The sequence below is a fragment of the Triturus cristatus genome, chromosome 3_2, assembly GCF_964204655.1.
Source record: "Triturus cristatus chromosome 3_2, aTriCri1.1, whole genome shotgun sequence".
NCBI lineage: Eukaryota > Metazoa > Chordata > Amphibia > Caudata > Salamandridae > Triturus > Triturus cristatus.
Genome location: NC_140584.1, coordinates 200,851,955 through 200,877,344, shown reverse-complemented (window position 1 = coordinate 200,877,344; position 25,390 = coordinate 200,851,955). Strand labels below are relative to the sequence as shown.

The 25,390-nt window shown below is 45.2% G+C and overlaps 1 protein-coding gene across 1 annotated transcript in view; it reads left to right on the top strand.

The window, feature by feature from the left end:
• Nucleotides 1-25,390, top strand: part of LOC146857017 (TGF-beta receptor type-2-like) — a 375,128-nt gene that overhangs the window by 297,189 nt on the left and 52,549 nt on the right. The window contains exons 4-5 of the mRNA XM_085647505.1: nt 11,143-11,960; nt 23,674-23,815. Coding sequence (XP_085503631.1) covers nt 11,143-11,960; nt 23,674-23,815 — 960 coding nt within the window. The remainder of the gene's footprint in view (nt 1-11,142; nt 11,961-23,673; nt 23,816-25,390) is intronic.

The window sequence follows — 25,390 nt, the reverse complement described above, 5'->3', positions numbered from 1 at the left end:
GACAGGTTTTCTTCTCTCCACGTCAGGACTCCAGCTATGTCAGCCAGGGCTCGTTGGAGGCCATGGAGCGGGCCTAGACACCCATGGATGGCGTCCAGTTTGGTAGCCATGAGGTCGAACCCCACCCGCACCTGCTCGGCCGTCTCCCTCTGGGCCTCCAGCGCATGGCATTGGAAGGCCATGTATTGTTCTTGGGGGTCTTGGGAGACTTGGATGGGCTCTGGGTGCCTCCTGCTGGGTGGTTTGGGTGGGGGGTGGGGTCTCCTCGATGCAGCTGGTCAGCCCTGATCCTGGAGGTGAGTCGCGGATGATGTCAATGATGTCTAGGAGGGTTTGGGTGTCAATGCTGGGGTTGTCCTCCTTGTCATCAGTGAAGAGTGGCTGTGACTGCTCTGCAGGGGGTGTTGACGGTGGCCCTGCAATGTGAAGGGGAGATGGTGTATTGCAATGTGTCCACATGTATGTAGCCGCATGGTACATGTTGACATTCAGACAGCATGGCATTGTACATTGTGACAGTCTGTGGATCTGGGCGATAACCCAGAGTCATTGAGGGTGTACACTGTGCTGTGCTTGATTGTGCATGTGTGCCATCGTGGCCATCTCCACCCATCCCCCCAGTACCTGGTGGTCACTCACCCTGTTGCGGTTGTGTTATGTCCTGTCGAGCAGTGTCCGGTCCCCCGACTCTGGCTACAGTATCCACAATGATGACTGTCGACACCAGCTCCTCCATGTCATCCAGCTCGAGCTGTGGCGCTGGGCCCCCACCTCCAGTCTGCATTGCTGCCTTCTGGTTGGCTGCGAGTTTCTCCTTGGTCTTCCGCTTGATGCCATTCCATCGCCTCTTGACCTCCTCCATTGTCCTCTTGTGCTCTCCGACAGCATTCACCTTGTCCACGATGTCCCGCCATATTCAAGTTTTGGTGCACAATGACATGATGGAGGTGATGAACAGTTGTTGATGGTGTTCCATCACCTCCGTGAATATGATCCTGTTCGCCTGCGGACTGAACTTCGTCTTCCTCTTCTTCTTGTCCTTGCCCTTCCCTGTCCCCGAGGTCCCGGGCTGGTCACCCGGGGTGCTTGTGGGGTTGTGCTCGCTCTCTGCACCTGCTCCGACTGCCTTCATGGTGCTTAGGTGTTGGTCAGTTTGTGTTTGGGTGTTTTTTTCTACTTTTATGGAGATTTTTCCCGCCGGCCAGGTGTGTGTTGCAGGCCTGGCGCTGCTTATCGCTGATTTCTCTTTATCGCGCTTTGGCCCATCGCAGGTTTTTTTGGTTTGTGTTTTTATCTCAATCGAGGTGGTTCTGTCACGGACATTGTCAGCGGTTTCGGCAGACTATTGCATGGTACCGCCTTGTTGTGAATTCCACGTTGACACAGGGTTATTTTCCTGCGATGGGCTGCGATGTTGAGAGTTGCGTTAAGCCACTCTTGCGGCAGTTATCACACGTTCTTGTGAATATACCCCTTTGAATCTTCTGATCTGCATCAAATTTAGCACAAAAGTTCTTGTCGCTTGGCCATGCTGGCTGCCTGGAGGCATTGAGGTCGGTCACTATGTTACTGCTGCAAGATGTATAGGGCTGAATTGCTGCAGGGGCTGCCATGCCGGAGTCAAGGAGAGGCATCCAGGTGAGTGTGTTGTTGCTGTGGGTGCCTTGGCAAGAGGAGGCATCCCTCCTTTGGTGCTCTGACATGCAGCAGCAACATCACAGTCAGCAGCGTTTTTACGGGGCCAAGAAGACAGCAAAGGGCAGAGGTGGAAAGGCAATAATTACTTCACACTGTTTCCACATGTTTTTCAAGAATGTGGGCATAAACTTGATATCTTTTTTCGAAAGAACTTCCTGAACACTATATGCACCACCACAGGAACAGCCATACTTTTGAGGGGCACTGCTTTATGGTACCCGTTGGCATGGTCCACCACAACTTGCACTTGTTGCCAGAGGTAGTTGGAGGATTTAAGGGACCAACCATGCTCACCCCTACCCTCTCAAATGGAGAACCGACCACTGTCGATAGCAGAAAAAGAGCTGAGGTAGGTCCGTCTGACTTAGCTGAGAGCTTCACCATATTCATACCCAAACTAGGCCAATAGAAATGTGGGAAGTCTGTCTTTAATGTTCTTGATACAGAGGTGCAGACAAGAGGGCTCTCAAATCCGAGCGTCATCAGGAATGACCTTTTACATTACAGGACTAACAGCCTCTGGTCAGCACGAGCCTATTGACTTCAGTTGACATGGTAGTCAGGAGGCTCCTGCCCTGGATGCACCTAGGAACCCAAAAATTGAGAACCGGCTTCCATCTGCCAGTACTCAGTCCTAGGGGTCTACGAGAGGCCACCCCCTGGGACTACAGATGGGGAGGCCAATGATATTCTCCCCTCTTCTAGCTCACCCCAGGGTGGTCCCAAAGGCACAAATCTACAGGCTGAGGGGTGCCAGCAACAAGGAGCTGCTCAAAGTGTCACCATAATTGAACAAGCCTGGGGGGGATTCAGGATGCAATGAGATAAAATGTTGAGATTGCCAATTGCACAGATTTTCGAGCAATTGTAAGGCCGCCCAAGGGACCAGTAACAGCATTACCTCTACATGCAGCAGTGGTTGTTGCCCTACGGTTGTGAGGATACAACCGAGGCAAAATAATACTCTGGGCAACGGTCACAAAAAATGATACATCTGGTTATATTAGTGTCTGCCTCTCCCTGTCACTCACCATCTCCCGAAAATACTGCACCACTGCGCGCTTTGGTGTTCAGTGTTTCACGTGAATAGCCAAACTCTGGAACATTTGCAAACCCCCAACCAAACATAATTTTGTGGTCCAGCCTTTTTCTTCCCCCTTGATGCAAGATCAATTTTTTTAAGCCATTTGTTACCATTCTGGTGCCCTGTTGTGTCAACTTTATTGGGGCGCTGTAAGGCGGCTGTCTGCAGTGGCCTTAATGCAGAACCAGCCCTAGTTGATTAGTATTTATTGTTCACTTATATTGAGCCAGACTCCGGTGTAAGGACTTTTTGAGCCCCTCGAAAAATGACATTTTGACTTTTAGGCTCTCCCTTCCCCTAAAAACAGTGGGGCAGATTTACATGCCCCTTGCGCCGCCATTGCGTCACTTTTTTTGACTCAACGGTAGCGCAAACAATGCGCCCTATTTACAACGTGACGCATCTAGTGAGATGCGTCACGTTGTAAAGCTCTGCGTCACATTATACATGCGTCAGGTGTAATGTATGCAGGGGGGCGTTCCTAAGCAGGAAAGCCTCGTAAAAGTGATGCAGTGAAATCTACAAGATTTCACTGCGTCACTTTTAGGACGCCTCTGCGTCAAAACCTTACGCCTGCTTCAAGCAGGCGTAAGGAGTGACACAGTGTAGTGGGACTAGGCTTCAAAATGCATTGCTGGAGTTGCGTCGTGCTTGCGACACGACTCCAGCAATGCGTGACTTTTGCCCCAACCGATGCGTCAGAATTTCTGACGCATCTGTCAATCCTTCCACCATGGTGCGCCGTATTGTAAATACGGTGGGGCAGATTTATGAGCCCCTTGCGCCACTTTTGCGTCACTTTTAACATGGCAAAAGTGATGCAAAAGTGGCGCAAGGGGCTCATAAATCTGCCCCGGTGCATCCATGGTGGCGCAAGCATTTTTTAGGGTGGCGCAAGGAAAGTGACGCATCTCTATAGATGTGTCACTTTCTTGTAAATCTGCCCCAGTGCCTTTTTAGGCCAGTTGCTGACACTTTGTGCCCTCGTATGACAATTTCTAGTGGTGCCATGATGTTAATGCCTGCAGTGGCTATAATGTCCCCATATTCCCCACCACAATAAAATGCCTGGAAGGAGCCTGGGCCTTGCTTGTCATCCAGGCCTGTCTCTTGGCAGTACCACACGTAAAAGACATAAAGAACCCATTGCCATCACTTAAAGCCATTACATCCATAGGTGATACTTGGCCGTCCCTTTCTTTGCAACAAAAACACAGCCCCAGGCAAGTGGCTGATTTATTTCATATGTGTTTGATGTCCTCAGCACTTATACCTATAATTGCTTTAACAGCTCTGTTGAAAATCAACATCAATAGAACGCTGGTGAAGCCAAGTCAAATATTCAAACGCTCCATTTTTTTTTCTTTGTAAGACCTAAAATTATGAACTGTGGACGCGGGGGTTAAACGGCAACATTGCGCATGTTGATGCTCGGCCGCTCCCGCCTTTTCCTCCCTCCACAGGCTATTTTACTTGGCAAACAATCGCTCAATTATGATTTTACTTGGATATCTTTACTTCAGTCAGCATCATTTTTCCTGGAATAACAGAGTTCAAAGGATGGGTCCTGTGGTGCGAATTTTAAAATAATAACCAGGGTCAAAGGTGGAAGCAACATTTTCTATTCTTGTTTTAAAAGTTGGGCGAAAAGTATTTAACAAAATGTAAGGGAAGTAATCTGTGACATGTATCTCGTGTAGCCATTAGGCAGTCCACATTTATCTTGAAACACTGAAAATGATAATTTTATGTATGCTTTAATGTTATTTCCTATGTTTCCGAGTGAGTGTCTTTGTTATTTTATTTTAGGTTTCCTGTCAGAAAGATCTATGGAGAGGAGCTCACCGTTTTCCTCTTGTTATTTTTAACCTCATTTCTGTTTCCTTCCAGCACAGATACACTCACATACAAACGTATATGCGCACAGACACACACAGAAACAACCAAACAATACACAGGATTCACAAACACACACACATACAAACCCTAACTCCTCACGTGCCCTGATGCTGGAAGAAGGTGGTACAATGGAACAAAGCAAATATAAGTATGCTTTTAATCAGTGGTGAATTTGAGGAAGAGGTGTGGCGCAGCGGCCAGGGTGCCTGACTCCGGACCACGGGGTTCACGGTTCCATCCCCTGCGGCAGGTTAGTCCAGCACCATGTGACTCTGGGCAGTAGCTCGCTTAATCTTCCCGACAGCCCCCAGCGCCGGGACACCACTCTGGAGGTAGCTGTGCGCTTTACAAATGCTGGTATTTCATATTTCATTTGTAAAAAAATAAGTGCCAGGGCTCTGTCAGGAAGCTGGCTTGCTCCAGCCCATTTCTCTTGTTAGCGCCGCATAAAACAAAACCAGCTACTAACCATGCAAGTGGGGAGAGGAAGTGGTGTAATGGCAGGGGCTGCCAACTTCAAAGCTGGGGAACCAGGTTCTAGTCTCCGCATTGGCTCAACATCCTGTAAATCTGGGCAGATCATCTAATCTCCATGTGCCAACCATAAATGAATGTCTCCTTAACTGGTGCTCATGAAAAGTGCAGGTGTTGATGATTACGTGCCGGTGCTGAGCACCAGAAACCACAGCTCAAATTAAGCACTGCTTTTAGTTTTTTGATGCACTCGCCCGAAAGTACCTAAACACACTAAAGGGACCAGGCCCCGTAGAGTGATGGTCCTCACAGAGACAGAGTTTGTCTGGTTTTGTCAGGGTTTACGAACACTATGAGGGCTGGTTTGGGCCCTACAGTATGTGTTAAACTTGCCCCCCCACAACGCATACACACATGCATGCACACACATGCATGAGCACAGGCCCGCACACACACACAGACACAGAAATACACATATTTCATCCCGTATCTCACATCCTTCCTTGCTGTTTTGTCATCATTTGCAGAAAATTCAATTCTATTCTATACAGAATTCGTAAAGCACGCAAGCACCCAAAGAGCATCGTGGAGCACGGCTGAAATGAGTTTCCAATGTGCTAAACAGGGAGGCCAGCAATCAGACCAGTTTTCCCATGGAAGGAGTGATGTGTGTCCAAGGATCTTACTGAATTTTAGCTCAGCGGAAGCCATGCAAGTAAAACTGGTCACAAGTTCCAACTTAACTCTGTCATAGTCTAGGCGAGGTGTGATCAACGCCTGGGCAACCACGACCCTGCATGGAATTGGTAGTAAAGGACATATCTTCCGAAACTGATCCAACTTTGTTAACCTGAAAGAATCACACACAGTTCATGGTTGATCATACAGCCCTATTCCCACACCACTGGGACTATAATTGAAGGGGCCCCTAATTCTCCTGGGCACCAGACTGGTGACCAATCATGAGCATCACCACCCACCACCACAATCTTACTCTAGTCAGTATTTAACTTCAGAGCATTTTTCGCATCTATTTGCCATTGGTTAAAAGCAATTCTGGGAACTGGGAGCGATGTACGGCGGCGATTGTCAAAGTGAACCATAATTTGAGATCCATCTCCACTGATTATCAATCTAAGGCCACATGATCTGATCTTCTCTGCTATTGGGACACAAAGAACAGTCTGGGGGTACTCCCTGATTCAAGTCTTAAAATGTCAATTGAATAAAGTCCAACAGTTGGCACGGCCGGACTGGCCATTTTGCCACTATGACATTTTCCCAGTTGGCTGTAAAATAAAAATAGTACTTTCTCTTGCCGTTTTTCTGCTGAGTTCTGTACCTTAAACACTGTTGGTTGGCAACGTTGCCTCGTATTTTTTTTTATATAATAACCCCATAATTCAGCAGCCACTACTTATTCTCAGAATGTGTTGTTAATCTCAACCTCCATTAAAATTTGGTGCTGCAGACGGCATTCACTGGATTACCCTGTTTGTTTAGAATTACTTGAGATTTATTGTGTTGGAAGATTGAATACAGTTGAGAACTTGATGGATTATTCAATATTTTGTTTTTTAAAAGATCGTGCATTTCCAGTTTCTGTGCAGGGATCCTCGTATTGTTCCTTTCATTGTTGTGCAGCTCTTAAAATGTCATAATTCATCTGTGCCCAAGATGGCACCAACCCAGTAGCTACAGCCTACAAATGGAGCATTCTGATTGGGAGGCCAGCTCCCAACGTTCTACTCAAGGTGAAAATAGTCATTAGAGCCAGTGATGTACCAACCATTAATTACAGTCTTTTAATCCATTATAGCCTTGAAACAACATGTATGTCTGTTTTTTCTTTCTTTGTCTCTTTTTCCTGGTTTTCGTTTTCTTCGTTCTCCGCTGTTAACAACTGTCATATTCTGTTCTTCTTGGTGGTGGGAACAGATAAAGAAAGGTAGCAGACGATGGCCACATCTGGATGCAGATGACTCTGAACTTGTTTTGTTTGTTCTTGCATAAGTCAGTAGAAAAATACAACACTACTAGAGTGGGGCACATGTCACTCACAGAGGATGGATATCTCCATTGCACATAACCACAAATCTACACCTTTATGTTGAGTATGCCATCTTCCAAGACCCCCCTACCCAACTGAAGCTGAACCCATGGAAAAGTTGTGCAGGTGAAGGGCAACCATGTGGGCTCCACAAATTATCTTGCTACCATTATCCACCCTCTTTGCCTCCGCTCCACATCAACGGTGAGATTCTTGTCACCCACCAAACCTTCTCCACCTCTTTCAGGTATTCCGTACCCCTCAAAATAATCAAAAAAACACAGAGGGGCTTATTTGCAAGCCCATTGCGCCGCTGGTGCGTCGTTTATTTTGATGCACCGTCTTGCCTATACTTACAAGGTCACGTAAAATCACCCTCCATGACGTTTCATGGCCTTGTGAATATCGGCCCCTTTCACGCATTACTGTGTGTGAAAGGGGCAAGCAATGAGTGTTGCTGTGGGTGTTCCCGCACAACATCCATGGAACCTGACACATTCCCAGATTTACAAAGTTTGTAAAGCAAGGAATGCAACAGAATCCTACGCCTATCCAGGTGAGGTGTAGGAGTGGCACAACGAGGAGAAATACTTTTTTTTTCTCCTCGTTTTTTCCTCTTTCTGTGACTGCTGCATTATGCCACTTTTACTTTGGTGCCCAGGCCTATTTTCTGTCACAGTCCAACCCTGTCAATAGATCAGTGGTGGCTTATCCGGTGAGGCGGAGGAGCGTCACCCACTTCTTTCAGCAGTGGAAATAAAGGAAAAATAAAATGATAATAACTCATTGTTATTATCATTTTATTTGTTCCTGCTGCGGCATCTCTGTGGGGTGGGGCTGCTCTGCTCTCAGAGCAGGGGGGAAGAGTGATGGGCCCTCTGTGAGTGCGCAATGACTGATTAGCCGGCCCTCCCGAGCCGGCCAAACAGTCATGCGTGCTTTGTATGTTCCCCACCCAGGCTGCATTACAGCAAGGGTGGAGAACATGCCCAGCCTCCCATTCCCTGGCTGTTGTGATTGGTCAGGGGAGCCTGGGTGCTTCTTGTTCCTGGCTGGGAGAGATGCAGCAAGAAGACAGAGGAGAGATGCGGCAACAACGAAGGAGAGACACGGCGAGGAGGTACAGTTTATTTTGATCTTTTTTTAAACCCCTCTTCCATCCCTACCCTCCACCCCCGATCTGTGCTGGCCATCACTGAGTAAAAATCGACCCAGCAGACCATAAAACAAGCCCACAAACTGACCAAAAACAACCCACACACTGACCTGTCACACCAGCCCTTCTGTCACTGCTTGATTGCCCTACTGGCTATTTTGACCCTTTCCACTGAATTACAGTAGAAAAAAAGCTGTGACCTATCCACTGACGGTACACCCCTGCAGCCCCATGTGGGCATGCACACTCTCCCCCAGGAACACCCATGTTTTACTTATATAGCTCCAAGTGAAAGATCAGAAGAGCGTGATGATCTAAGATGATGCATGTTTTGGGTGAGGCATTACTTGGAACTAGTGCGATAAAAAACAGGTGTCGCTTAGCGTAACTGCTCACACTACATGCGACTCTTGTACGCTGCGTCTGTGGCAAAAGCTCTGGATGAACTAACTACAGGGAATAAGAGTGAGGACTAGCACAGATGCTTCTGTAATCGATACCCAAGATAGAGATTTAGATCACAATTCTCATGGGACTGTTGGTAAGATGGATGTACGCAGGAGCACTTTATGTAGAGAAGACATTAGACGAGCTGATGTAGCTAGGAATGTATACTCGTTAACGTAAATGTCGCTAATTACTTCCACAACACGTAGACAATGTTTCATCCTTGATATGGTACCTGGTGGATGAGCTGTAACTGAATAAAGTTTGTTTACAAAAAAAAATAAACTAACAACAGGGGAAGGAGCGTGTTAATGGTCATGGGGAATATTTATATTCTGCACTCAGTGAAGACTAAGCAAATGAAAAGATTTATTAGTAAGTAACCTGACTATGGTATTATATTTAACCTACAACGTGCTGGAGGTGCATTGGGACTTGCACTCAGCATAAACTTACTGCACAATTTCCCGCTTGAATGATGAGTTTTAGCTGTGGTGAAGCATGAAGGCTGTTTCAAAACCATAGTCAAGGGGATTCTGATATTCAAGGGGAATGTTTGCTATGCTGGGGAAGAGAGTCAGATCTAGCATTAGCTAAGATTGCTCTTGTTTTTCTTGATAATTTATAAAACTGGTTAGTTGTAGCAGCACTGATAAATTGGAGAAAACAGGAAATTTAGAAGAAGAGAGAAGCCAGAAGTCTGGCATTGATCCAAAAGCAGAGCAAGGGGCTCCTTCACTATCTAAGCATATCGCAGCAGTTAAAAAGCATAATGTATACACAATGTTATTCAAGGAAGTAAGGATGCAACATGTCAGGATTTCTGATTTGATGATTTGGTTAGTCCTGCAAAAACCAAAGGAAATGATGGACGGAGTGTTGAACATTGCAAGCACTCACCCCCAGTCAACTGATCTGGGTTTAATCCATCACCGTTCTTTAGCCCACTCTGCCACCCCAGTTCAGACATGGCCATATGCAAATCAGTCTGACCCTGTGCCTCATGGGAACAGTCCAGCCCGAACTGCCAAGCCATGTCTTCCCTGGACCGGAAACAAGCTTCCTAGGACCAGTTTCTGGCATTTCAGCCGTCTTCACCCAGGCTTGCTTGAATCCAGTGGCAAAGTGAGCAAGGGACTCACGTCTGAGCATACCCTGCCACCTTATGGCGAACAAAGCAAAAACCAAAGGAAATGATGGACGGAGTGTTGAACATTGCAAGCACTCACCCCCAGTCAACTGATCTGGGTTTAATCCATCACCGTTCTTTAGCCCACTCTGCCACCCCAGTTCAGACATGGCCATATGCAAATCAGTCTGACCCTGTGCCTCATGGGAACAGTCCAGCCCAAACTGCCAAGCCATGTCTTCCCTGGACCAGAAACAAGCTTCCTAGGACCGGTTTCTAGCATTTCAGCCGTCTTCAGCCAGGCTTGCTTGAATCCAGTGGCAAAGTGAGCAAGGGACTCACGTCTGAGCATACCCTGCCAACTTATGGCGAACAAAGCAAAAACCAAAGGAAATGATGGACGGAGTGTTGAACATTGCAAGCACTCACCCCCAGTCAACTGATCTGGGTTTAATCCATCACCGTTCTTTAGCCCACTCTGCCACCCCAGTTCAGACATGGCCATATGCAAATCAGTCTGACCCTGTGCCTGGGGTGGCAGAGTGGATTCAAGCAAGCCTGGCTGAAGACGGCTGAAATGCCAGAAACCGCTCCTAGGAAGCTTGTTTCCGGTCCAGGGAAGACATGGCTTGGCAGTTCGGGCTGGACTGTTCCCATGAGGTACAGGGTCAGACTGATTTGCATATGGCCATGTCTGAACTGGGGTGGCAGAGTGGGCTAAAGAACGGTGATGGATTAAACCCAGATCAGTTGACCGGGGGTGAGTGCTTGCAATGTTCAACACTCCGTCCATCATCTCCTTTGGTTTTTGCTTGGTTAGTCCTGCACCACACAGATCTCTCCTTGAAGGAATACTTGGACCGGCTTGGTCCTGGCTCTTCCCACACCAAAACAAATGCAAGACACAGCCGAGCCAGTTATCTGTCTTGAGAGTCTTTGGTTTGCCCAACTCTAAAATTGGTGCTTGAAAGAATCTTTAATCTTCTGATTTCTGATTCAGTTGATCAAGATTCTGGTTCCTTCACCGACCAACACTGGAAATACAATTATGGTTTTGATGTTAGAAAGATGTATGTCCCGCCTCTTGATGATGATATCAACTTGTATTACGGAGCAGACATATTAAGAACATTGTGACCCATACAAAATAAGAAATAACAACTTAAAAGCTTGACTTAATAATTATATCCTTTTCCCTCATATAGGATACTCCATTCTTCAAAGCAAAGAGATCTTCCCAGTGGCTGCCATAAGCTTGCTCCCACCTCTTCTGATTGCAGTCTTGGTAACAGTGCTATTTTATGTCTACCGTACCCAGCGGCAAAGAAAACGATCAAAGGAATGGAGCAAAAAGCAAGCCCAGAGAAGTAATGCTTTATCGAGGAATGCGAAAGCGGGTGACTATGGAGATAAACTATCCGTGCTGATAGACGACAGCCACTCAGATATGAGCTCAACTTGTGCCAACAACATTAACCATAACACAGAGCTTCTGCCTATAGAGTTGGATGAGAAGGTAGGCAAGGGCCGCTTCGCTGAGGTATGGCGGGCAAAATTGAACCACACTACTCCAGGACAGTTTGAGACAGTAGCTGTCAAAATCTTCCCATGCGAGGAATTTTCATCCTGGAAAAACGAAAGTCAGATTTTTGTAGACACAAATTTCAAGCATGAAAACCTTTTGCAGTTCCTAACTGCAGAGGAGAGAGAGAACAGCCTGCGGAAGGAGTACTGGATCATCACAGCCTACCACAGCCGGGGCAACCTCAAGGACTACCTTTCTAACCACATCTTGACTTGGATGGACTTACAAAAGATGGCGGGCTGCCTGGTGAATGGCGTGGCCCACCTCCACAGCGACAGCACCACCACTGGTGCTAACAAGATTGCCATAGCTCACCGCGACATCAAAAGTACCAATATTCTGGTGAAGAACGAGAAAGAATGCGTGCTGTGCGACTTTGGAATTGCGTTAAGATTAGACCCTTCCCTAACAGTGGATGACTTTGCAAATAGTGGGCAGGTAAGATGCATGAGAACTATAAAATGTTTTTTAATTTAAGACTTAATAATACAGCAAAGGATACAGTTAAATTATATTGCTTATTAAGTTTCTGCATTTCTAAAAACTCCTTTCGTGATAGATGATTTGCATTTTTATCACACACGTTTTAATTAAATAAAAGAATAATTCAGTACATTTCTTTGAAATTTTGATTTTCATTTCTATGAACCAACAATTGTGAAATTACGAATTTGTATTAAGATATTTTATACTATTGAGGCTCGAGCAAAGCATTTTGAGAAAGCTGCTTTTGGTGTATTTCTTATAAAAGTGTAGCACAGATTTGCTAGATTTTTGTCACTTTGACAGGAGATTTTTTTAATGATTATTATTGTGTAGGGCAAATCACTTTGGCACTTTTCTCCAGCACATATCGATCAGCCAAATTCGCAACATGTTTGAATCATAATCACAATTTTTGTAGTTTTTACTTCATTGTCAGATAAGATTTTCCATACATTTTGAAATCAGATTTAGACAGTTTCTTATTTGTATGTCAGGTTAATTGAAAACATTTGGGGCCAAACTGATTCACTGTGGAGCCATCTTTAAGCTTTTTCAAACATCAAGATTTTCAAAGACAAAAAACACAAGACTAAAGGCCAACTTCAGCCAGTGTTCTGCCACTCTTTATCACTTATCAGCAAACAGACACAAACGATCACACACAGATTCGAAAAAAACAACGCATTGCGGATCCTGCAATATACAGGATTAGGGATCAAAGCATAGATACCTGCACCAGTCTTAACGTCCCTATTTATACAAATGGAAAAGGTGCAAAAGGGGCTTGAGACCCAATCCCCTAGGTCCCAATCTGAAGAGGCCAAAGACAATCCACTTGGTCTCCCCAATAGTATACAAAAACAAACAGCCCTGCACACTTGTAGAGAATTAATCATGTATAATACACAGAGAGTAATATTTGACACAACTGTTTTTCCAAAGAAAGATCGATGTCATCGTATGCTTTTTGGTTTTATCCTTTATTCATTTTTCTCAATCTTTAAAAACGTTTTTTGCAACCGCCAACGCGTTTCGTCCACAAACGGACTTCTTCAGGGCGTACAATATATGTTATAATTCGTTCTTTCTTAAGCCAATGCGTTAAGGTCAGCTGATTTGGAGCAATATTCAGGACAGTAGAGTTGTGTCCACTCAGAGGTTTACCGTGATAATTGTTTATCCTTACAATATTTGTTATAATGCGTATTTTCTTAGATCAATATGTTACGGCCAGTTGATTCAGAGCAATATTCTGGGCAGTAGAGTTATATCCACTCAGAGGTTTACAATGATGATCGTCTGTCAGTGCATGTACGCATACGACTTCATAAGAACGTCGCCATTCGAAACGCGTTGGCGGTTGCAAAAAACGTTTTTAAAGATACAGAAAAATGAATAAAGGATAAAACCAAAAAGCATACGATGACATCGATCTTTCTTTGGAAAAACAGTTGTGTCAAATATTACTGTCTGTGTATTATACATGATTAATTCTCTGCATTGCGGATCCTGCAGCTGATGTTCAGCTGTACCAACTCGAAATGGAAAACGTACTACTCACAATGGGTTTAAAGAGCAAAATGAGCTCTGAAACAGCAGGAAGGCAACACATTCAATGGCTACAAATACTGTAAGAAAAGCAAACAAACACAAATAGATACAAATCATCAATACAAAATGATACATTTAGGTCTATAGTAGAAAAAACCTTTACTTCAGTTACACACCTTTTGCATGGTTATTCTTTAGCTAGTCTGTAAGATTTCAGGACCTGTATTCATTAACGTCAATTCACCAAAATGCCTGGGGTAGCAGAAGTGACATCACACGCTCTTCGAGCATCAATTTCACTCACACATGCATGCTTGCACACACACATATACACACACACACACACGCATTCACACTTGCACACACTCTCTCTCAAACATATACTCACCCGTAGCCACGCAGACAACATACATTTGAAGGCATTTTTTTACTTACCTCAACTGCCAGGGACGGTCATATTCCAGCTAATTGTACTCCCTTTTTTGTTACACTAATAATTAATAATGAACCATTATTCACCATCAGTGTCATAAAAGAAATTGAGAGAAAACAAAGAGTTGAGCAACTGACGTCCATAAGCACCAGCTGCCACTGTGTTCCTGGCACTGACTTTGGCACCTCTGAGGTCAGGGGTCGTGAAGAGAGAGCCAGGGGTTTCAAGGGGCAAGCCAGGAGTCGCAGCTGCGACCTCTCGTGGTCCTTAAATGACGCACATGCTTGTTTACAAGCAAAGTATATCACATGCATTTATGTTGTCCTATTGTTTACTAGTAGTTAGCCATCATAGAGTGCACCTCCCTTCTAAGGTGGGAAGGAGTGTGCCTTGTACCATCAAAACCCCTCACTTTTAATGAGCTAAATTATCATGATTGAAGAGTTGGTTTGTTCACAGTTTTTCCAACTCGGAGGATGTCTGTTAAAAAAAAAAAATCAGTGGCCTGTGTGGTTGGTTTTCTGCCTTTTTTGTGATTAGTGTTTTAGGGCTAGTTTTACATTTGTTTTTGCTTTATGTCGTCTGGTAAACTTCCTGTTTTTCAGAATTTTTGGTTGCTGGTATTTCTGACACCTTTTTAGTTAAAAGATAACTTTTACTAATCAGTTTGTTGAATGGACAGAAACGCCAATGACAGCCCTCTCAAGACCAGTTACCAGAGTTAAATTTGAGAGGAAAATGTAAATGCATGAGCACAAAGGGAAGAGTTTCCAAATGTGAAGTCTCGGTCCCTCCTCATGCCTCTTTCTTCGACTACGTTACACTGCCTGCCTCTTTCTCTAACTCTTGCAGGTTATTTTTCATCGCTACTTTATCCATTTGTCACTGTTTTTCCGTCTTTCTCTTCCTGCTTCTTTCTCCTTTTTCCGTCTTTCTCTCTTTTGCTCTGGTGAAAAAAGGAATCGAGAAATGATTGGAGGGGCCTAACAGCTGCAACCACCAGCACAAATGAAGCATTGGGCATAGCATAGAGGGTAGACTGCACCGAAAGGGTAATTGCCCTCTTGGGACACTCCACAGAGTGGGCAGTGCAATGAAGGGTGCGGCACTGAGGAGACACTGTGCAGGAGGGGGCACTGTACTGAGGGCCACGTGCTCTAACGAGTCATTAACAGGGCCGGACTGGGAACCGAAACCGGCCCTGGCAAACTGCTCGGCCAGGCCCACCGTGGGGGGGGGGGGGGGGGGGGGGGGAGGTGCAGCTGAGCGGTTTGCTAGGGCCGGTTTCGGCAGATTTTGTTACAGGGGGGCGATTTTTCCATCCCCTGGTAACAAAAACAGCCCCCAGGGGCCCAAAACCGCTCACCGGGGAAACGCCTGGTTCTCGCTACGGCCAGTCCTGCCTATACAGACACTCTCCTTGGGTTTGCAATGAGCAGGTATTGCACTGAACTGCCACGGTACTGAAGGGACATAGAATAGAGTGCACATCACATGCTCAGTTATGGAAACAACATAGTCTGTTATTTTCCTCTTTGTTGCCCAGTGGAGTGTTTCACGAGTTCCTGCAGAAAAGGCCTATCTTTTTTAAGTAGGCGAATTCCAGGCGTTGGAAAATAAATTTGTCCATAGTCTTCTAACAACACCCTCCTGAAAGAACATAGGGCGTCCCGAGTTGTTCACGCACCGTAGGCAGCTGTGCTCTAGCGAGTTGAGAGATATTATATTTTCATTCCTGGCTAGGAGGTTGGGGGAAAGGGAAGGTCAGGAACTTAGCAAAGTCACAATAAGGCAATACATAATACTGAGTCTAGGGTCCTCAACGCAACCCTACTGGTCCTATATTAACAATCCCCACCACCGCTTTCTTATAACCAGATTTAGGTTTAAATTCATCCACTGCCGTCTAGCTGTTCCCAGAGGTTTCTCTAAGCCAGGTGCCCAAAAGCTGTGTTCTTGCAATCCTTTATCAGAACAAGATATCCTTCATTTTATTTTATTTTGTGACTTTAATAGTAATTTACGGAAAAAATATATCTTTTCGCTTTTAAGATATAGTAATTTTGTACAAGTAAAGCCTGCCTTGATTTATTTACAAATGTTGTCCTCGCCCCGGATCTGTTTAGAAGTTGCTAGTTTCCTAACTGGACTACTAAGACATAGGAAAAGCTGTTTTAGGAATAATGGGCTCCTTTTGTTCTCTTGCTGTGTTGAATTATGCATGTTCTAGTGTTGGGTTATTTTTAGACTTTTTATTGCACAATACACATTTGCACTTTATATTTCATTGCACAATACAGTTTGCGCTTTAAATGCCTGTCTTAAAGTTCAAATTTTGCACTTTTTATGCATTAGTATTACTACTGTGTTTTAGCTCTTTTACTGAAGGTTTTAGACGGTTTAGACTCCTTTAAATTGAAATCGTAAATTAATTGTTGGCCTGTTTTTAACTATTATGCTCGGTCTGTGATTTTAGCATTTATTGTGTTCTTTAGGCACTTTTATGGTTTTTGCTGGCCGAATAAAGATTTCTTTGACTCGACTTGGCCTATCTTTTCAATGTTTTAATGTTGGTAAGAATTCTTCACACTTGAGAATTAGCAATAGAGGGCAAACTCCTAACATGTCTCTGTAAAGATGTTTTGAGATGGTGGCCATCACTCTTTGCTAGTGCTGAGAACCTATTATAAATTGTCATCCCAGATCCCTTCTTTAGCCGTATCGTGCTTAGTCCGCTTACTCCCATAGTAAGAAAATTCCAACGAGGAGTATGGAGACAGCATACAGTACCTCACACACCAACAACATCCTTTGTCTGTAAAACGTCAAAGCTCACCTCCTGAAGTCGAAGACATCCAAAGTCCCTCTGAAGATGAGCACTGTCCTCTTCTAGAAACGAGCAACGATTACTGATTTTCTCATCCATGGACCAAGTAAGGTCTTCTGAAAGGGTGTTTTTTTGGCTTCCCTTTAGGTACATTTGCAATGAAAGATTGCCCTCTAATGTAGAGGTTAGTGAAGAACCCTCTGGTAACCCCAACTGAAATAAGTAGAACTCTCCTTGCCTGTATCGAGGAGATGCAGGCGTGCAAGGATATAGATGCAGTCTCCTTAGACATCAGTAATCGAGTAAACCTTTTTGTGAGTGCCCTATCCACAATTTGCAGAGACGTGTGAGATGGTATTGCTGTGCACTGACACTTTAAGAAGGCAGTAACAGTAGAATGTTTCCAGAGGTGGCCAAGAGCCACACTCTCAAGGATCTGTAAAACATACACTTGTTTGGCAAGATAGCTTGTGCCTGATGGTTTCAAGGCTTAGTCTGCGGGTGGCAAAGCTATTTCTGCGGCATTAAGAAGTCTTCATCATGCGAGACCTGTAGAGTAGCAACTTGTTCTTCTCCACATGCTGCCTGCTTATCATGATTGTAGTGAAGTTTATTTAAAGACACAAGTCTAGCTTTAGTGAACAATATAAAATAATTTTGCTCAACTATGCTTCCTGCAACCTACCCTTAGCAGCTAGAAACTGCTTGATATTGAATTTAAAGGAGTGACAGAACAACTACCTACTCAATAATTAGTAGTACCTGTGCATATGAGTAATACTGTTCCCTCTGACCAATCATCATCAGGCTCAGCATCAATTCTGATTGCCCAAGATTTTTCTAGATGGAAAAGCCTAAAACTGTGTAGCATACTCCAAAGTAACAGGAGCTATCTAGGAAACATGGGCGGGATCACATAGCAAGCAACAATGTTTCCTTGAGGTGACATTCATGAACAAGCATTTGCAATGCAATAGGTCTCGCAAACTAGTGTAAATGACAATGCCTTTTATTTATCTGTTTTGCTAATTAACGCATCAATAAAAGGCATTGTCAATTACAATGCCAATAGCTCAAACGCTTGTAAAACGAGACCTATTCAAAGAAGCTGCTGCCATTGTCCCGGGCTGCTCGGAAAGTGAAAGCATGCATGTCATGCTGAATGTTGCAGGACAGCATGTCGTGCCTGCAGTAGGAGAAACTCATTAAAGAAAATAGTTCTTACAAAATAAAAAAGATGTACCGGATAACAACCAAAGTAAAAGGGCCAGTACACATGGGACGTTACAAATGAAGACAAGGCAGTACTAAGGAGGGACTAACAAGCCTATTAATGAATCAGAAGCAAGCATTTACAAAGGGCAATGACACAAGCCAATCACAAATATGGGCGGAGAGTGGGCAGTGCTTCTATCTTATACTCCAATACAGCATGCCGCAGAGCAGCGAATGCAGCATGACGAGGCTCCACCTAAAAATGGAGGGAATCTGACAGAAACAAGGTGGGGACTTTTTAATCACATCTCACTCAAATTAACGATGCAATCAACAAAACAAACACCATGTAAATGCTTTTTAAGCAATGAATTATAATGTAAGTCATATACAGACAAAAAGACACTGTCAAAAATAAAGTGCGTTCCATGAGAGATGGTGTAGAAATAAAAACTTACTGAACAATGTGCAGCAGTGTTGCTGTGGAAATCATGGCTCTCAAAAGCAGTAATAAACGTAATTAGTTTAGTGTTGCCCAGTGGTGAGGTACATCTTCCCTTTGTTATTCATCCAGCCATTCCCCCCTTCCTACATGAGCACATTGGTAGACATCTATGTCACCACCCTGCAGCCATTGGCGCGCCTTTGCTATTACCTCACTTTGGCCAGTACATCGACTTGCCATGCAGTAATGGTCATGTCAATGTAATATTTCTGACAAGGTGCTGGTTTCCAGGGTATTGCTTGGCGAGGGGATGGGGGTGAAACCCTGAAGCTCCTGAAGGTCTATTATTCCTTTTCTTCCACTCCACGCACACTCATTACATATCGTTGATGCACGACAACATGCATCTTGAAAACACCACCTATAGGTGGTGCCTATAGGAAGGTTTAGACTTGGCCTTTTATGCACTTCTCCATTCAAAAACATAGAACTATGAAAACATGCCTTTGTAGTGTACTGGATATTTCCGCAAGGCAGCCAACTTCCCAGAGTCTCACATTGGATTATGAAATATGAACATGTTATATCTAAAGTTTTCCCCCTGACACATCCATCAACATAATGGTCACTAGTAAGTGCCTTCAGAAAAGAATCCTTGGATAGGCATGTCAAGTGGGGTACTCGGGAAGCATTGGTGAGGCACATTAGAGAGACCATTCACTGTCCCTGCACAATACATGCGGCATGTGTGGACTAGTTAATTAATTTGTTCACCAGAGCAGTCAAATAGCTTTTCTGAGTGATACATCTACAGTATATTTCGACAAATCTTCCCATCTTGTTTCTCCCTAAGCTAATAGGTCTCACCAATGCCAGAGCTTGGCTTTATCCATATGTTTTAGTTATGTTGCACACCAGCGTGGCTGCTGTTCAGCCAGGCTAAAAGTTAATGGGGTAAACAAGACTGACATGGAGTGTCCTAAAGTAGAGTAGAGTGGAGTTATATGGAGTGGTGTGGAGTGGCACAGAGGTGTAGAGAAGATTTGAGTGGCATGGAGTGGTGTGGAGTGCTCATTAAGTGTAATTGTGAAGGCTACATCTTTTGGCTTGCCAATGCATGTTATCAAAAGGGTCTGGTACTCGGACCCACTGACTGTAAACAGAAAGGTCATTAGACATTCCCTAGAGGATCACAGTAAGCAAAAGCCACCAGTGCTTTGATAGAAGAAACTCAACGTGAGTACTTGTTTAGTTTGTGCACCTCCTCCATGCAGGCTCTTTCAGGGGTTTTGTTACAGCTTCGTACACTGGAGCATAGATGGGAAACTAGTAGGCTCTATGAGGAGAGTAATCTGCATTCCACTTGCTTTTCTATAAACGCTCTCACTTTGAAGTCACAGAAAGAAAGTAAATGCCAAGATCCTGCAACAGAGCCTGTCATTTGAACTTGGAATTTAAATGCATGGCAAATGTGATAAGATAAGGCCAGTTTACAGAAAGTGAAATCCCGGAAGGGCACAGTAAACAAGGTTTGGGCAAGGTAAAGGTCAGACTCAAGCTGGTCAGCCTAAAACATATAGACTTAGCAAATAGAAAGCAAGCAAATGTGAGTTACAAACCACAAAGTCAATAGTAAGCAATTGGCAGAATGCATTCCAAGAGAAGCTCTCTGAATGTCCCCAAGATGTCTTCAGCAAACCAGACAGCTGCGCTGTATGGTAGGCTTCGAACTAAAAAGTGATGCACCCAACTGACGACTGAAACCACTGCAAAATGCCCTGTTACAAGAGTAAATAGTCCCAATTCTGTTTTTTAGCCATCAACTGCTTAGCCAACTCGGAAGCCTCAACACTGGTTGTGGAACAATGTGCTTATTACATTCTCAGGTTTTCCACATGTAATGTATAAGGTAGAGGAGGCAGAAACCGGTCACACGCCTTTTATGATTCTTTCTTGAGAAATTTGGAATAGCAGTTCAGACAGGGCTGTATCCATTGGAGCAGAGCCAAGTCCGATTTACACGTGGCTGTTATCAGCTAACGTACCATTGTCGCAGCAAACAAATGATGCAAACATTCTCCCCCAGTCAAAAGATCTGGGTTAAATCCATTGTTCTTTTACCCACTACGCCACCCCAGTTTGGACCCAGCCATATGCAAAATAAGTCTTGACCCTGTGCCCCATGGGAACAGTCCAGACCGAACTGCCAGGCCAGGTCCTCCCTGGACCAGAAACAAGCATCCTGGGACCGGTTTCAGGTATGTCACCCTTCTTCAGCCAGGCTAGCTTGAATCCAGTGGCACAGTGAGCAAGGGACCCACGTCATCCCAATTAGGGTGAAAAGTGTTACAGCAAACAAATGATGGACAGAATGCTGACAATGCAAACATTCTCCCCCAGTCAAAAGACTGATTTGCAAATGGCTGGGTCCAAACTGGAATGGCATGGTGAGCAAAAAAACGATGGATTTAGGCCCAGATCTTTGTACTGGGGTGAATCAATCAATCAATCATGGCATTTGTAAAGCACACTACTTACCCGTGAGGGTCTCAAGTAGGGGTGGGCGGAATTTGCAAATTTCGCAAATTACCGCGAAAATGTTAAAAATCTCCGCAAACACGCAGAAATATCGCGAAGATGCAGAAGTTTTTTTCCCGCCCGTTCGCGGTATTTTCTGCGTGGTCGCGGCTCGCCAACTTACCCATGCGGTTGCTCGCGGGCGCGGCCATCGTGTTTTCACTCTTCTCGCGGTGCATGATCGCGAGAAGAAAGACGTGATGGCGCGACGCATGACGTTACTGCGGGCGCGAACTGTCGCGAGACAGCGCAAATGGCTACCAACAATCCAACATCTCGTGGAGAACGCGACCGGATCGGGAAAACTTGTCGGCGAACGCGGGGATTCAGGTAAGGCGATCGCGCGCGAGAATGTATTATTTTATAGCGCGAGCAAGAAATAAATTATCGCTAAGCTGCGGAAAGCGGAAATTTTGACATTTTCGCGCTCTCCACGGAACGCGAAAATGTCAAATTATCGCAATTTCCGCGAGCGGAACAGAAATTTAGCCCAGGCCTAGTCTCAAGGCGCTGGGGGGTGGGGGGATGCAGCTACTGCTCGAAGAACCAGGTCATGAGGAGTCTTCTGAAGGTCAGCAGGTCTAGGGTCTGCCGTAGGTGGATGGGGAGGGTGTTCCAGGTCTTGCCGGCAGGTGGGAGAATGATCTGCCGCCGGAGGTCGCTCTTCGGATGCGGGGGACTGTGGCGAGGTCAGCAGAGCGGAGCTGGCGGGTGGGGGTGTAGAAGCTGAGTCGTCTGTTGAGGTACGCTGGTCCGGTGTTGTGGAGTGCCTTGTGTGCGTGGGTGAGGAGCTTGAAGGTGATCCTCTTGTTGACGGGGAGCCAGTGCAGGTCTCTCAGGTGGTGTGTGATGTGGTTGCGGCGAGGGATGTCGAGGATCAGGCGTGCAGAGGCGTTCTGGATGCGTTGAAGCCGTTTCAGGAGTTTGTCCGAGGCTCCCGCGTAGAGGGCGTTTCCATAGACCAACCTGCTGCTGACGAGGGCCTGGGTGACCGTTCTTCTCATTTCGGTGGGGATCCACTTGTAGATCTTGCAGAGCATGCGGAGGGTGTTGAAGCAGGAGGAAGAGACGGCGTTGACATGCTTAGTCATAGAGAGGGTGGAGTCAAGCTCCACCCTGAATGTATGACATTGTTCTGCATTCTGTTCATCAATTGTTGTTTTTGCATTTGTCACCCGGAGTGGGACGGGTATGCCCAGACGTGGGTCCTGTGGTCTCCATACCACTGAAGTCATGCTATCCAGGCTGATGAAGCCTGAAAGCCCAAAACCGGTCCTAGGATGCTTGTTTCCAGTCCAGGGAGAACCTGGCCTGGCAGTTCGGGCTGGACTGTTCCCATTGGGCGCAGGGTCAAGACTGATTTGCATATGGCTGGGTCCAAACTGGGCCCAGATCTTTGTACTGGGGTGAATGTATGACATTGTTCTGCATTCTGTCCATCAATTGTTGTTTTTGCAAATGTAGCATTGTCGGCAAAAAACAATGGACTAGAATGTGGCCTTTGTAATATCTAATGTCTGAGATTAATCCAAGCATTCCACCCAGGGACGTCACACAAGCCCCGCAGCCCCAACATGCAGGGGCGCCCCCAGGCTTCCCCATCTCATAGGGGGCCACTCTGTTAATCCCGTTGTTTTAAAATGAGATGAAAGAGAAAACAATTAAAAGCAGCTCTTTGCAGGTTTGGAGCCACTTAAACTCATTTATTAAAATTAAAAAAACATGTTGATACTTTCAGTTTCAGAAAACATCGGTCTGGGTGTGGGAGTAGGCCCTTGACAGAGTGGGTGGCGCACCTCATGAAAAGATTATTTTCCACAGAAATCTGTTGGGGTTGTGATTACAGTCAAACAAGTACGCAGTTGTTTGTGCTTCACATTACTGAACTTCCACTATTCCTTGTTCTCTTCACTCCGTCCTCTGCGTCACCATCTTTCCCTCTTTTTCCTGCATCTCCCCTGGTCTCAACTCCTTTCCTCCCCTTTCTCCGTTTCCTTGTATTTGGTTATCTCGATCCCTTCAGTTCTATCCTCTTTACCTTCCATTTCTCTGCCACTTCTCTCTCCCTATTCAGCAGTACACTCCCACTTTCTTCTGTGAATTATTTTCTCTTTAATTCTTCTTTTTACACTGGTCGCTGCATCTCATTGTCAGTAAATCCCATCCATATGAGCTCCCATCCACCATTCTGAATTCTCCATTCATCCATCTAACCAACCATTCATGCAGTCATCCGAAGCTAACACTTATTCATCACATTTCTGCAGATGTATTGGATCACTGCTGCTCAGGCTACAGAGGTGAAGTACATCGGCAGGGCACGTGGCTTGGGTATGGCAGGAGGCCTCCTAAATTTCATTACACCACTGATCCCATCGATCCCTGTTTTGTTCTTCTGGGTAGAGAAGATGGCAGAGTAAAAACTGCCAACATATATTATACCTACAACTTCTTTCTTCTCCCTTCCTACTCCACTTAGCTATCCCAAATAAAAATATAAACATTTGACAACCACATAAAGTAAGTATGCATCTTCCAGACAATTTGCTCACTGAGTATGCTGAGATTTAATATCCTATTCCTTTGTCTTTAACACCGCTTTCCTGTCTTTGGCCAGGTTGGTACGGCCAGGTACATGGCCCCTGAAGTTCTGGAGTCCAGAGTCAATCTGGAAGATCTTGAGTCCTTTAAACAAATGGATGTCTACTCAATGGCGCTGGTTCTGTGGGAAATGGTCTCCAGGTGTGATGCTGTTGGAGGTAAGATTATTACCTACAAACATGGATCCTTTTTCATTACTATTTACAGAGATCCTATTGACACAGGTCCTCTTGCCCAGTCTTACATCATGAACGATCACCGAAAATGAAATTCTGGATTGTTTGTTTGATGACGTCTGATTGGGTTGTAAAACCTATTGCGACATCATTCAACTGATGGCACCTTTAGAGATAGGTGTCTTCTGCATTTGTACACCTCTGGCATGTGGCAGCTCTCAAAACATCCACTATGACAATTGTGATGATTAAATCAATAAAACAATATCTAAATCCGCCATGCACCAGACTATATGAGTTTCCACACGGTCCCTCAAACACTGTTTCCTCTTTCATGTGGACTAACAGAGCAGCGCTGCAATAATTCATTGCATTTGGAAGGGGTATTTCAGATTAGAGGCAGAGGCTTGAGTAGCAACAATATTGGGGAATGGGTGTCCTTGCCTGTGCTCCCCTTGTCCATACAATAGAGCCCACATTGAATGCATTTGTATTTACAGCTATGAACTTCACAATATCATCTGTGGATAGTGAGGGCTCTATGACTACCCAACGAAGCCACATCAGTTGCAACCTCTGCAATGTACCTTTGCATTTTCAGGCCATCATGTAGTCATACAGGTTTAAAATCAAGGTAATGATATGGTTTAGAGAGAATGCTTGAAAGCCCATCTTCTAGTAGGCAGATGATACTCAAGGAGATACTCTGTCCACCTAGCATGCTTACAGATTCTACGTCCTGCTTTCAGAGATTCTGGATTTTCAAGTGAAGCTGGTGGCGTGTGGAATACCGCCTGCTTAAGATTCCAAATAATGGGCCCAGCTCAATTGTGCCAGATAGTACAAGACAAACTGTTGCTCACTTGATAAGGTAGTATGTAGGTAATTAAAATATAGAGAGGGTAACCGAAGACATGGGTTATCTCAGATTAAGCCCAGCCCATTGGTTAAGTCTTATATCCAGATATGTAGAATCCAAAGAGAAATACATTTCCACTCGGCCATCACGCATCTAACACCATGTGAAGATGGTCTATGTGTAATGCGACCAGGGTGTTGCTTGAAGATGTTACTGAACTAAGTGGATCAAGTATACATAGGGCTCTATTATGATGCAGACGGAAATGGCTCCGACCATCAGTCGGAGCCTTTCCGACCACATCCTAATATGCCAGTCGAATTCCTTTCGGACTGCCTCATTACATTGGAGGCACTCGGAAAGGAATCCAACGGTCAATCCGACTGGACTCTCGGTGGGCTCAGAGAGCCTGTGCGCCCATCGGTATACAGCCAGTTATGCCAAGGGCAGCTCTTTCCGCCCTTGGGATTACGATGTTGGGTTTCGGCAGCCTTTCTGTGACGGCCTTTCTGACTCAGAAAGGCTGTTGGAACTCGACTTTGGAGGCCTCCAGCAGGACCCTCTTGGTTGCACGTCCTCCACTTGGAGGGCGAGGGGGCACCTACCCCCTTGTTGATCCCTGCACCCCGTGGCAGGCACCTTAAGGTGCCTGCCACGGGGTGCAGGGAAGAAGTACACCTCCTATTTTATAATGGGAG